General features: G+C 41.5%; 1 protein-coding gene across 1 annotated transcript in view; it reads right to left on the bottom strand.

Annotated features, from left to right (window-relative positions):
• LOC126458634 (cytochrome P450 9e2-like) overlaps positions 1-14666 on the bottom strand; it is a 131727-nt gene that overhangs the window by 33599 nt on the left and 83462 nt on the right. The window contains exon 6 of the mRNA XM_050095802.1: positions 11105-11329. Coding sequence (XP_049951759.1) covers positions 11105-11329 — 225 coding nt within the window. The remainder of the gene's footprint in view (positions 1-11104; positions 11330-14666) is intronic.

The raw sequence follows: 14666 nt of genomic DNA, 5'->3' as shown, positions 1-14666 counted from the left end.
GGTCCTTTGGTCTAGTGCCAAGTGGAAGGGCTCAACCAAACGTCTCTTAGAATCTGTGACTGCCTTGGACGCAAATTTGTTGGCATGAATTATGGAGTGCGCAAATGTAGGACTTCCCCTGACAGGTCAGCGGTGCGCTACTCAAAGGAAGGAGCTACTCAGGAAGCAGAGTACTTCCTGAAGGCACGCGGTTTTTTTATGTTAGGCGGTAGTTGGAGGTGTTCTGATCAACAACGCCAAACGACACGCACATAAACCACATTGACTGTCAAAATTTTATCAGTAAATAGTCGAAGTATTCGTACAAAATTACAGAATTTACTGCCCTCCAAGAAAGTTCTCGCCCTCAAATTATTATAGTGACTGAGAGCTAGCTGGAATACAAAATGCAAAGCTCAGATATTTAGCGAGTCATGGATCGTATATCGGAAAGACAGTTTATAGGCCATAGAAGGGGGAGTGTTCATTGCAACAGACAAAAATACTGTCTCCATTGAGGTCTAAGTTGAGTGTGACAGTGGAGTTATCTAGTCACTTATAATAGGTCTAGCTGAAACCAAGCTGATTGTTGGATGTTGTTACCGGGCACCCAATTCTGCTGATAGGTCTAGAGTCATTCAAAGAAAGTCTACGGTCATATCACGCAATATTGGTTGGAGGCGACTTAACTCTACCCAGTATAGACTGGAATGTCTATGGATTCATTGCAGCGGGTATAAAGAGACAGTCGTGCGAAGCACTTTTGAACACGTTTTCCGAAAACTGTCTTGAGCAGGTAGTTCAGCAGCCCACACGCAAAGCAAATATTTTAGACATTGTAGCTACTAACAGTCCGGACCTTATCGAGAACGTCAGTGTAGAAACGGTGATTCGCGACCTTTATGTCATTATAGCAACTATGATTACGGAAGTTAATAAATCATTTAAGAATGAAGACATTGTAGCTACAAACAGTCCGGACCTTATCGAGAACGTCAGTATAGAAACGGTGATTCGCGACCTTTATGTCATTACAGCAACTATGATTACGGAAGTTAATAAATCATTTAAGAATGCTAGGACAGTGTTTCTGCTAGAAAGAGCAGCTAAGCAGTTGTCAGTAACTAACTTAGACAATGGACTGGCGCTACTTATTTCCAGTACGATAGTAGTTGAGAAATTACAGGTTAAGTTTATGCAGAGTGTAAATCGTGGACTGGAGAATTATGTGCCTAGAAAGTGGATTAAGGACGCAAAAGACTCACCATGGTTTAATAGTGAGATACGGAAGCAGAGGCTGTTGCACTCTAGGTTCAAATGAGAACGCGTGAATGACGAGAATCAGAGATAGGTAGAGATTCATGCGTCTGTGAAAAGATCTATGCGCGAAGCATATCATAACTACCACCGTCATACGTTACCAAAAAATCTGGGAGAGAACCCGAGAAAATTCTGGTCCTGTGTAAAATCGGTAAATGGGTCTAAGGTTTCCATCCTGTCATTTACAGACCGGTCTGGTGCCGCGGTTGAAGATAGGAAAACGAAAGCCAAAGTTTTATATTTCATATTCAAGACATCGTTCGCGCAGGAGAATCGTACAAAAGATGCAGTCGTTTGACCATCGAAGAGACTCCAGTACGGACGATATAGTAAGAAGCATCATTGGCGTAGAGAAACAACTGAAAGAGTTGAAAATAAAGAAGTCACCAGCTGCGGATGGAATCCCATTTCGGTGTTTCGGGGAATACTAAGCGCTGGCCCCTTAACCTAGGTTGCGTTTACCGCGAATCTCTCGCCCAGCGCAAAGTCCGAAGAGACTGTAATGAAGCGCAGGTGACAGCTCATATAAAAAGGGCAAAATAACGGACCCGAAAAATTACAGACCAATATCTCTAACATCGTTCTGCTGCAGAATCCTTGAACGCATTCTCAATTCGAATATAATACGTTTTCTTGCGACCGAGAATCTTATACCCACGAATCAGCAGTGCTTTAGAAAGCATCGCTCGCTCGAAACTCGGCTTGCCCATTTTCACATGACATACTGCGAACTATGGATGAAGGGCAACAGGCAGATTCCATATTTCTATATTTCTGGAAATCATTTGACACGTAGCGCCATTGCAAGCTGTTAAAGAAGTTACGAGCATATGGAATAAGTTCACAGATATGTTAGTGGCTCGAAGACTTCTTAAAAAAGTTATAGAATCGAGTATGTTGTTCTCGACTACGAGTGTTCATCAGAAGCATGGGTACCGCCAGGAGTGCCCCACGGAAGTGTGACAGACCGCTGATATTCTCTGTATGCGTAAATGATTTGGCGGAGAGGGCGGGCAGCAACCTGAGCTTGTTTGCTGATGATGATTTAGTGTACGCGAAGGTGTCGGAGGTGGATGACTGTGAGAGAACATAAGGTAACTAAGGAATATATTTGGCGCTCAAATTCTAGAGCTCTAAGATTTTGGAAGTAATGAAGAATGCAGACAGAGAAACTTCATTGGCCCGGGTCGTTAACAATCACAAGGGTTTTATTTTTTCAGCATAAATTCTGAGTTAGTCCCAAGTGAAAGAAATAGTCAAAAGAAGCCAAAGGTGGTTAAATTTACAGTTGATTTTCAATCACTTATTGTGTTCAAAAGCAGTTGTAACTAAAGAGATTCAGAGAGTATTGCACTACTGCTGCAGATAATTAGGTTAAATTAAAAGTGATTTAATTGAAATTCATTTTAAGTTACTGAAGTATGTTGGCTTCCTTGTAGTCAAGGTAGTTTTAGAATTTTATGTTGTATTTTGTAAATGATATTATGTGTTCGTCTAAGCAACTTTGGTACCGAAAAATAGTCATTGCCATGAATGAAAGTAATTAGGGCATTAATCTAAGACGCAGTCACTTGCAAAATAATAAGTAAAGAATGATGAACAGTTTTTGTCACGTTCAGCTGTTGTTTGAAAGATAACAATCATGAATTACACAACACAGTACAGTTTCCATAAAGTGTTGCTAGTCATTGATGATTACTGGTTATGGCTAACGGTAACTAACATCATTACATTCCAAATTGTCTCTTGTGTTCATGGCACATGTGTCTTTTACAAGTAAGCTAACGCATGTGCATTTTGTCAAGTTGCTACTTTCCTACATGTTTTTAGAGTCATTACAGTCTCTTACGAAAGATAAGTTTTTGCTCGTTTTGGAGCTGGCGACCATCTCATTCTGCAGTCTAAATTTATTCAAACCATATTCTGGCATTCAAAACTCGGCTAATTACAGTGAAACTTTAATTTATTACCATTTTTTTTTACGTTTAGGTCATTGTTGTACGCAGTAACCCGAACGATAGCGATCAGGTTGTGACTATATGCGTTCTGTCAGTAAACACTGATCTTCGGATACGACATCTTGTCTCCACTAACCGCGTGACATTAGAGACATGTGTCACAGTAAAACCTTACATACACCTTAATTCTAATAGGTACGTTATAAGGTGAACTAAAAGGCAAAAAGTAACCCTCATCTCTTTTGTTTGTTGCTCAAACCATTATGACACGATTCGGTAGTGACGGTGTCGTGAATTGACTTGCTTCACGTACGTGTCGGAAGTGGGATACTGCAGTCGAACGAACTGGTGTGCGGTTCGTCTCAGTACCGTTCGCTGATGAGAGATGATGTCAGAGCTACCAGGATGCCGTTTCAAAAGACAGTATCTCACTCACACATCTGTGTGCCTTCACCACCCGTTTGGACGTTCGCCTGTCGTCAGAGGGTATGCATAGCCTCGTGCGGCTTTTGATGTTCTCGTGGCTTGTTATCAGCACATTATTGCACTTCTTTTTGTATTTATGGAATGTAAATCTGACCTTGGCTACTTCACTCTTAAAGTCTGTGGAGGAAGTGATTGGTCAAAGATAGTTCTTGCCCGTACATCTAGAGGAGATTATTTTGGCATCGAAGCTATGTGGACAACCACAAAAAGAAAAATTTATTGTATGATTATTTATTATATGTTGGGGACAGTATAGATAATATAGTACCACACAACATAAAAATTACAGAAAAAAACCAGTAAACTGAACGGACATCTGGTCTTATCCAGTCTACAGATCATAAAGAAACTCCACATGCAAGCCACCAGAAAGATTCATTCACCAAACAAGGGAACCACACAAGGCGATTTTCAATTACACGCTGATACATAGGAAACTATTACGAATGGTTCGGCAAGGGAGAAATAGTGAAATGATATTAATAGTGCAACGTATGTTTTAAATGATGGACAGTGGTTATCTGCAGTAACTGTAAATGAAATTAAGTATACAGTGTGATTTGGATGATTTATTGAAGTCTCTTGGTCTATTTATGGTACGTATACTTCTTTTTAGATTGAAAATTTCCTCCACTTGGTATCAACTGTTCACGTCTCTATAATTTCACTTGTCTAATATTAATCTAACAAAATGGTACAGGAACAAATGAAAGAAATTGTTACTACTACTATCACTATTATGAAATCATCTGCAAATCAAACGCCCGTCTCCTAAACGCCGTAATGCTGAAATCTTTGCGTGAAAAAGAAAATGGCAGGAGAAGTTTGGGTAATGGCCTGTTCGTCTTACTCTGTCATGTAATTGTATTTCGTGAAATGGGCTTGTCCGGAGGCAATAAAAGTAACTTGTAAAACTTTCGTGGGAAGATTCAGCCTGTCGGAGAATGCTACCAATGGACTGCTAAGAGTTATTTCAGTATGAAACATTGATTTCAGAACGCCCCTTCAAAAACTTGGCAGTTACGCTAAAACTAGACAGTCCGTAAATAACTTCTACAGTTCGTGAATGACGTAACCAGCGAAACATACTTTTTTGAATGTTTTATTTTGTTCCCTTAGCCGGTTTCGGCCTATCATGCCCTTCTACAAATGGATAATATTTTTCATTACATAGATGTTTTGGTCAACAGCTTGTCGTCTGCTCCAAACTGCACAAGAATATTTAAGTATTTAGTACCACTTTGTCTGTTGTTTCGTTAATAAAAATACGCTAAAGTGCTGCAAAATAGTTTTCTTCGCTTACATATGTTGCAGGAGACGGTGGTTCGTTTTGTGGTGTTCCATGTGGTTTTCTAGCTCGATGTTTATGTTCCTGAATTCCACCGTAACACACATATTGCAAATAAGTTACTGTAGCACACTTCACAATATTCTTTAAACTCATGTTGAGCACCTCACTTGTGTTACACACTTGGTGTTTTTCTTTACAGTGCAAAGATTATCATTAAGCAAAGATACAAAGATATCATTCATTAAATATTCCGGGATGGTTCCTTTGAAAGGGCACGGCCGACTTCCTTCCTCTCCTTACCTAATTCGATGCGACCGATGACCTCGCTGTTTGGTCCCCTCCCCCAAATCAACCAGCCAACCAACCATAAAATATCGACCAAGGATGTAAGCAAAGCTGATTTGTGGGATGTGTAAAATGTAACATGTTAATAACAGGAAAATATTTGCACCTTAAGCATGAACGTATTATTAAAAGACAGTAGGATAATGATAAATTGTTGTTACTATGATTTTTTATACTGTCAGTGGTAATTATTAATGAAATACTACAAAGCTAACCTATTACATATTACAAAGTAGACATATATGTACACAAATTTACACATACAGATATTTGGACATCACTACTAAGGATGTAGGCTGCAGTAGGTACTGGGAGCTGAAGAAGCTTGCACAGGATAGAGTAGCATGGAGAGCTGCATCAAACCAGTCTCAGGACTGAAGACCACCACAACAACAACTGTTCATAACTTAATTGCAGGAAAAATAAAATTAAAAAGTTGGAGAGTGGGAAGAGAGCGACTCTTTTGTTCATCATCGTGGTTTATATTTACGCAATAACAAACTGGTATCTCAAAATGCAGTGATGTGACTGTTAGGGGTGTAATTTGTGTCTGATTTTTGTGAACAGCCTAAGGAAATTCACAATATCCAACATGGATAAAATAACAACTTCTATTATACAAAACTTTTTGTCAAATAAAATGCTGCGCCTAATGCCCGTGATTTGCTAGCTATGGGGCATATTCATAGAAAACGTTTGTTCAGTTACGGCAGAACTGATTTCAAGCAGCATTTAGTATAACTTCACTGGTCGCGGGGAACACCGTGCAACTAAGTGGAGAATTCCTCCGATCAATGTAGAATAGCTCGTGGGAATACTGTAGGAAGATTCCTTCGTAAAATCTGCCTCAATATTTTTAATCGTGGCTGCAAGAGTTTCAGACAATAGCATACATCATTAAACGGATAAAAGAATATGAGCTTCCTGCATATTCTAGCACTGTGATCATCAGTGGTACAGAATATTACTGTTGTCTTCAAAGACCACACTTCAGAAAGCATACTTAATCCCAGGTTTCGCATGTACTTTGGAAACAATGATAGTGAGTATCTCAGCTGAGGTTGTTCGAGGCAAATTACTTGAAGCTGTTGTGGTCTTGCTTTCAAGAGATCAGAAGGATAAAATAAAAAAAAATGAGAACATACGACAGCGGCTTTATTTAGAAAGGATTTTGATATTACTACCATCAAAAGACTGCACTGGTATAATCATACCAAAAGACCATTTTTAAGTACAAATCCGATACAGTGTTTTGGAAGAGGTGCGCCATTAAGCCTTGGATGCATGAGTGGCTTGATTCTGTAACACCTGTTTTGAAACAACTCTAAATGCTGTTATTAAAACAGATATTATCAAAATTAGAAGGGGTTAGTGATAGAGAATTAATAAGAAAGTATTTATTATGATATTGTGACCTTTATTTTAGTATAATATGAAATACCGTATTATAAATTACATTATAATTTCCCTGAATTGAATAACTAACTCTCAGTTTTACTGATACACAACAGAAGACTTGCTCACAAACAGTAAAGCACCTCACAAATAATTTCACTGAGTTCATTGCAAATAGATTTTGTTCATTTGCAGAATAATGGACCACATTTCTGTCTAATCGATGTGTGCACCGGAGGCATCTTCTTCTTGATGATTTCCAGTTTCCGCAGTAAGCGAGTAACCTTATTCTGAATGTGTGAGTATTTGGTTATCCTCTCTGCATGAGACAATTTTCATTTTATCAGATTGACCTTCCATATCGGTTGCGATGTTGTGAAAATAAAGCACAAGATACTTATTGCTTCTATAGAAAACAAATTTGTCCATAAGACAAAATACCTTCGTTTCAACTGTTAGTTGCAGGTATACATGCCTTCTGGTCGACCAACTCCTGATTTAGATTCATCACGCAATAAAACTCTCTCTCAAGTAAATGTTTTTACTTCCTTCATCTGCAGAGGTGCTGTGATGCACTGAACTTTCGCAATATCATACTATTGTTCTTTTTGGCCGCACGAAGAACTCTTGTCGAATTGTCTTTCAAGCCAAAACAATAATCATAAAACTTCTCTGGACACTGAGCCTTCATTCCGAGTAGAATTTCCTGTTTCTTTTGTTACGCTACCTTTCATTGGAGCCGGTGGAGTTTTGAGGACACTGTTGATTGGCGGCAGTGATTTACTCTGCTGAATTCCATCATGACTGATGAGAAACTCAGTAATTCTGTACTGATTCACCACTGTTTGCTTCGCTCGGTACGCTAGAAGACATGAGCCTATTATCCTGGAGACCACCAGTGTCCTAATCTCTGCTATCACTTTCATCGAGGACAGCTTCATCTTCAAGCCACTCAGTAACGGTTCATTCAAAATTTCGATCACTTCGCTGACTTCAGATGATAGGGATAGTGTGGTATCCATGTTATAAATGAAGAATAAAAGTTACTATCCTGTTTATAAAAAAACCCTAACGCTGATCTGAAAGTATTTCGGCATTGACAATGAGGAATACACCTACCTTCAAAAGAGCACTCGGTTGTAGCTTTTACAATACCTTTGACCTCTCAGCAAAGAGTATAACTGTGCCTAACTGATAATTGTTATCAGAAATCTAGCTACTTTAACGCACTATTCAGGTAAAAGGTATATAAACCTAGGAAAGACACTTAGTTTGCTGAGGGGTCTAAAAGACCCAGTCACGCGTTAGACGTGTAGGATTACTAAATTCAAAATGTAAATAAATTAATTGTGCTACAACAAATAATGCTTCTTATTAAGAAAGTCTATTGTCTTTCCAATGACTGCACTGGACATAAACTACAGTATACATATTTTAATACTTTTGTTGTGAAAATGAAACGTGGCTAGGTATAAAAGATGTTTTTTTGAAAACGAAACGTTGCTGGATCTAAAAGGCCCATGTTATGCATCCAAGGGTTAGAAAGACGAAGACCCTATGATATTTAGGAGAGACAAATCCTGACAGACACTCGCAAGAGATGTACAAATATCAGTAATGACGTAAGGCAAGAACTTCCGATGCGTAAAGCAGCCCGGGAGGGACTCACACACAACCACACCCGACTTGCTGGAACGAAGAACAGATGTTTCACAATATATATAAATGACCTAGTAGATAGTGTCGGAAGTCCCATGCGGCTTTTCGCGGATGATGCTGTAGTAAACAGAGAAGTTGCAGCATTAGAAAATTGTAGCGAAATGCAGGAAGATCTGCAGTGGATAGGCACTTGGTGCAGGGAGTGGCAACTGACCCTTAACATAGACAAATGTAATGTATTGCGAATACATAGAAAGAAGGATCCTTTATTGTATGATTATATGATAACGGAACAAACACTGGTAGCAGTTACTTCTGTAAAATATCTGAGAGTATGCGTGCGGAACGATTTGAAGTGGAATGATCATACAAAATTAATTGTTGGTAAGGCGGGTACCAGGTTGAGATTCATTGGGAGAGTCCTTAGAAAATGTAGTCCATCAACAAAGGAGGTGGCTTACAAAACACTCGTTCGACCTATACTTGCTCATCAGTGTGGGATCCGTACCAGATCGGGTTGACGGAGGAGATAGAGAAGATCCAAAGAAGAGCGGCGCGTTTCGTCACAGGGTTATTTGGTAACCGTGATAGCGTTACGGAGATGTTTAACAAGCTCAAGTGGCAGACTCTGCAAGAGAGGCGCTCTGCATCGCGGTGTAGCTTGCTCGCCACGTTTCGAGAGGGTGCGTTTCTCGATGAGGTATCGAATATATTGCTTCCCCCTACTTATACCTCCCGAGGAGATCACGAATGTAAAATTGTAGAGATTAGAGCGCGCACGGAGGCTTTCAGACAGTCGTTCTTCCCGCGAACCATACGCGACTGTAACAGGAAAGGGAGGTAATGACAGTGGCACGGAAAGGGCGCTCCGCCACACACCGTTGGGTGGCTTGCGGAGAATGAATGCAGATGTAGATGTTGAAAGAGATTCACGAAACATGTTGAGGGCACATAGAATATGAAATGATGGGAGTTTGAATAGAATTGTCTAACTTAACAGCGTGTAAAATTAGCGAGCAACAAACGAATCTGCCGCGCAGGATTATCCAAACGGTCTGAGGCGTTGCAGTCATGGACTGTGCGGCTGATCCCGGCGGAGGTTCGAGTTCTCCCTCTGGCATGGGTGTGTGTGTTTGTCCTTCTGATAATTTAGGTTAAATAGTGTGTAAGCTTAGGGACTGATGACCTTAGCGGTTAAGTCCCATAAGATTTCACACAAATTTGACCATTTTTGAACAAACGCATCTACACTGAAGCGCCAAAGAAACTGGTATAGGCACGCATATTCAAATATGGAGATACGTAAACAGGAAGAATACGGCGCTGCGGTCGGCAACGCCTATATAAGACAAAAAGTTTCAAATGGCTCTGAGCACTATGGGACTTAAACATCTGAGACTAACCTAAGGACATCACCAACATCCATGCCTGAGGCAGGATTCGAACCTACGACGTGGCGGTCGCGCGGTTTCAGACTGAAGCGCCTAGAACCGTTCGGTCACACCGGCCGGCAGATAACAAGTGTTTGGTGTAGCTGTCAGATCGGTTACTGCTGCTAAAATGGCAGGTTATCAGGATTTAAGCGAATTTCAACGTGGTGTTATAGTCAGCGCACGAGCGATGGGACACAGTTTCTACGAGGTAAGGATGAAGTGGGGATTTTCCCGTACGACCATTTCACGAGTGTACCGTGAATATCAGGAATCCGGTAAAACATCAAATCTCCAACATCACTGCATCCGGAAAAGCTACTGCAAGAACGGAACCAACGACTACTGAAGAGAATCGTTCAATGTGACAGAAGTGCAAAACTTCGGCAAATTGCTGCAGATTTCAATGCTGGGCCATGAACAAGTGTCAGCGTGCCAACAATGCAACGAAACATCATCGATATGGGTTTTCGTGTGCCCTTGATGACTGCACGACACAAAGCTTTACACCTCGCCTGGGCCCGTCAACACCGACATTGGACTGTTGATGACTGGAAACATGTTGCCTGGTCGGGCGAGACTCATTTCAAATTGTATGGAGCGGATGGAGCGGATGGAGGTGTACGGGTGTGGCGACAACCTCATGAATGCATGGATCCAACATGTCAGCAGGAGACTGTTCAAGTTGTTGGAAGCTCTGTAATGATGTGGGTCGTGTGCAGTGGGAGTTACATTGGACCCCTGGTGCGTCTAGATACGACTCTCACAGGCGGCATCCTGCCTGATCGCCTGCATCCATTCATGTCCAGTGTGCATTACGAGGGACTTGGGCAATTCCAGCGGGACACCCCACAGGTCCAGAATTGCTACAGAGTGGCTCCAGGAACACTGACTGATTTTAAACACTTGCGCTGACCACCAAACATCTTCCGAGACATGAACATTTATGAGCATATCTGGGCTGCCTTGCAACGTGCTGTTCAGAAGAGCTCTCCACCCCCCTCGTACTCTTACGGATTTCTGGACAGCCCTGCAGGATTCATGGTGTCAGTTTTCTCCAGCACTGCTTCAGACATCTGTGGCGTCCATGCCACGTCGTGTTGCGGCACTTTATCGTGTTCGCGGCGATCCTACACGATATTAGGCAGTTGTACCAGTTTCTGTGGCTCTTCAGAGTAAGACAAATATTTACGGCACAAGCTGCAGCCCATGACACGAGGCTTCTGCGAGCAGTGGCTTACCGGAGAGCACCATGTCGAGGTACTGGCATCCCAGGACCTCCTCGTAGCTGGGCTGGCCGCTGCTCTTCTGCATGACGTCATCCACTTCTCTTTGTAGGCGCCGCTGCACGTCCGGATGTGTGGCCAACAGGTAGCTGCTGAACACCATCAGAGACGAAACGGTATCGAAGCCGCCGAAGAAGAATATAACCGCCTGCGCCGTCACGTCTTCATCGGTAAGGGGTGCTGTTACAGACAGAAATAAAACAAATGTGAGTAAATAAACGAACTCCTCATCCCAACATTTCCGCTACAGCTTCCAGACTAAAAAAATTGAAATTTTAGACAAATGTTACTCATGAGCAACTGTTGTACACTATTTGATATAAAGTATCTGGAGATCCCTATGTGAGGCGGAATTGACCACTAGACGTCACCAGAATTGGTTCCGGTCGTGTAACAAGAGGCGGGGAATATTGTGTTCTCAGTGGAGAGGCAGTGACAGCAGAATGGGTCAGTCGGAAGAGCTCAGTGGCTTCGAAAGTGGGTCAGTCATTGGATTCACCATGGAGTTTTAAATCATTCTAAAATTGCCCAATTCGACTGAAAAGTGATGTGACTGTGAGGTGGGAACTCGAGGGAATGACTGCAGCTGAACGAGTAGGCCAGGTAGGCCAGGTAGGCCTCCTGCACTGACAGACAGGGACCGTCAGGCGTTGAGGAAAGGTGAAAAAAAAAAAAAAAACTAATGGAATCAGCGGAAAGATTTACTCGTGAGTTCTAAAGTGCTACCAGCAGTCCAGCACAATGACTGTGACCAAAGTTAAACAGAGTGAGGTACAATGATCGAACATTTCCTCATAAGCCATAAATTTCTGCAGTCTGTGCTAAGCGACCCTTGAGGTATTGCAAAAAACGAAGCTGCTGGACAACAAATCAGTGGAGACTAGTGATTTGGAGTGATGAAGCACGCTGTGCCACGTGCCAATCCGAATGCCTGGAGAACGTGTCCTGCCGTCATGCCGTCTGGGGTAGCTCCGCGGTCTAAGGTGCCTTACCACGGTTCACGCGGCTCCGCCTGTCGGAGGTTTGACTCCTACCTCGGGCATGGGTGTTGTAGGGAAGCAGCATACTCACGCCTTATAAAATTCACAACAGTCTTTCCATTGTGTGCCAGCCAGTCCGCTGTAACTAGCTCTGACGTCATAAATATTGCGCAATAAAAAACTTTAAAACGAAGTAAATAACCTGAAACGTTTCTAGCATGTCAGGAGTAATACAAAATCAATATGTGTTGGATATCAGTTCAATAACTTTAACCATTTTCGAAATTTGGATGTTTTTCTGTAAAAATCATTGGCGCAACAGAAAAGAGCTAGAAACTTAAAAAATTATATTTAGATTCCTTTTGCACAATAATTTGGTAGAAACAGTATTCTGGACCTCACAAATTAAAATTTTAGTTGAAATTCATGATTTTCTGATTTTTATCTTAAAAATTAAGGAAGCAAGATAGATTAAGTAGGCGAATAAATAAAGCTAGGATGTTTAACTTTAAGTAGAAGGGAGATCCGCTATAATCATAAAGATGTGAGAAGTTTCAACTGAATAACTATAAAACTATAGCGATAGCGTATCTCCAAAGGGCAAGTTCAGAGCTCGTCTACTGCGTGTAGTGTAATTAAATTAATTCTCTCGCCCAAAATATTTAACTTAGCCACGTCAGACTTTTATTATGATTACTTACTTGTGTGCTGATTGCACAATTAAATTGAAAGCTTCATCGGCCATCAGCAAAGGAAGCAATGATTTATTCGATAACTTAAACTGGTGCATAAACTAGCCCAGCGGCTAGTCGGGAGAGCAGATTTTATAAGGCGTTTCCTTAGCCGTCCGCACCGCGGCTTTGTATGTAAGAACGCTGCGTGAGAGGGAGAAAGGCCCCAGTTCTCTCCAGGCGCTGATTAGCGCACCACCTGTGCCGGGAGTCGCGTCGCGTCGGTTTCGTTGATATAAACAGCCTCGGATGCAGTAATACGTTACTCGGGATACGCGTAACCATGAAATCGTTTTCGAGTGATGTGTTAATTTTGGGATGACGTTAATGATCTATCTTTAGTTTGCGTATGTCGTATTTTCACGAGCTGCCGCAGGACAGACATTCTACCATTATTAGCATGGCGTTTGATGAACATTATCATCAAATTATGGCGAGCATTCACTTAAACATTTAATTTGAACATTTACAGTTGGATCAGCGCATTAGACTCTGAACTGCTCTGGTAGTTGGATTGTGTGGATTCTTTTTGGTCTGTGACTTTCAGAATATAGCGAACATTTTAGAGAGAATGGTTTTTGATTATGAATCCCAGACAATCTCCTAATTCCTCATAGGTATAAGCTGTAGCTATAAATGTATTTCTCAGATGAAATGGGCACTAGGAATTCTAATTACAGGCTTCACGTTTTGTAGTTAGAGAGCCAATGTTGAGAACGGCAAACAACAGCATTAAATAAATAATAGGAACATTAACAATTATTCCACCCGCCGCCCCACAGTGTGTGTTAGTGTAACTTATGTTAAGTTAGATTAGTTAGTGTGTAAGCTTAGGGACCGATGATATGAGCAGTTTGGTCCTACAGGATCTTACCAAATATTTGCAAATTTTCCTGCCGTCATGTACACTGGCAATGGTGGAGTATGGAGGATGTTGTCTAACGGAATGGGGGTGTTTTTCGTGGTTAAGATGCGTCCCGTCATTACACTTAGGGTAAAGCTAAACGCGGAAGCATATTAATTCAACTTACAGCACTGTTTACTCCTTACAGTAAAGACATTGTCATTACACTTAGGGTAAAGCTAAATGCGGAAGCATATGCATTCAACTTACAGCACTGTTTACTCCTTACAGTAAAGACATTGTTGGTAAACGATTACTGGTTGTACCACCATAATAGTGCACCTTGTAATGAAGCAGCATCTGTAAGGTAATGGTTCTTGGATAATAACATCCTTGAAATGTACTGGTCTGCCCCAGACCCCGGTGTCCAACATCAATACCTTCTCTGGATTTGGCTGTTGTGGAGTAATGGGCTGTCATACCTTCACAGGCATTCAGACGCCTCATTGAAAGTGTCCTCAGCATAGTTCATTTCACTATCGATTACCTCTGACGACGTCATATTTGGTTTGTGTGTGTGTGTGTAGGTGTGTGTGAGTGCGTGCGTGTGAGTCATCTTTACAGAGTTTCTCTGAAAACAAAGATTTTAAATTCTCTGTACAGCGCGTACTTGCTGCAGTTTCGCCTTGAAAATGGCAAGGTGTGCTCCTGTCGAAACATCGGCTGTTGCCGACGACTTCACCCGGCTGCATTCCCATAAGTTATTTGCACAGAGATGAACCCTTTATAAAGGCGAAGGGTGAACACACCGCATATTGATGTCCACTAATAGGTGTTTGGACGTTTTTGTTCGAATAGTGTAGCTCTGTATTACTTCGTTATACGCAGAAGATATTTTACGACATTATCTCTTATATCAGACCCAGTGATCAGTTTAATATCAAAATTGGTGTTACGTGGCG

Source organism: Schistocerca serialis, chromosome 2, assembly GCF_023864345.2.
Source record: "Schistocerca serialis cubense isolate TAMUIC-IGC-003099 chromosome 2, iqSchSeri2.2, whole genome shotgun sequence".
NCBI classification, from domain to species: Eukaryota; Metazoa; Arthropoda; class Insecta; order Orthoptera; family Acrididae; genus Schistocerca; species Schistocerca serialis.
This window is presented reverse-complemented; position numbering and strand designations above follow the sequence as displayed.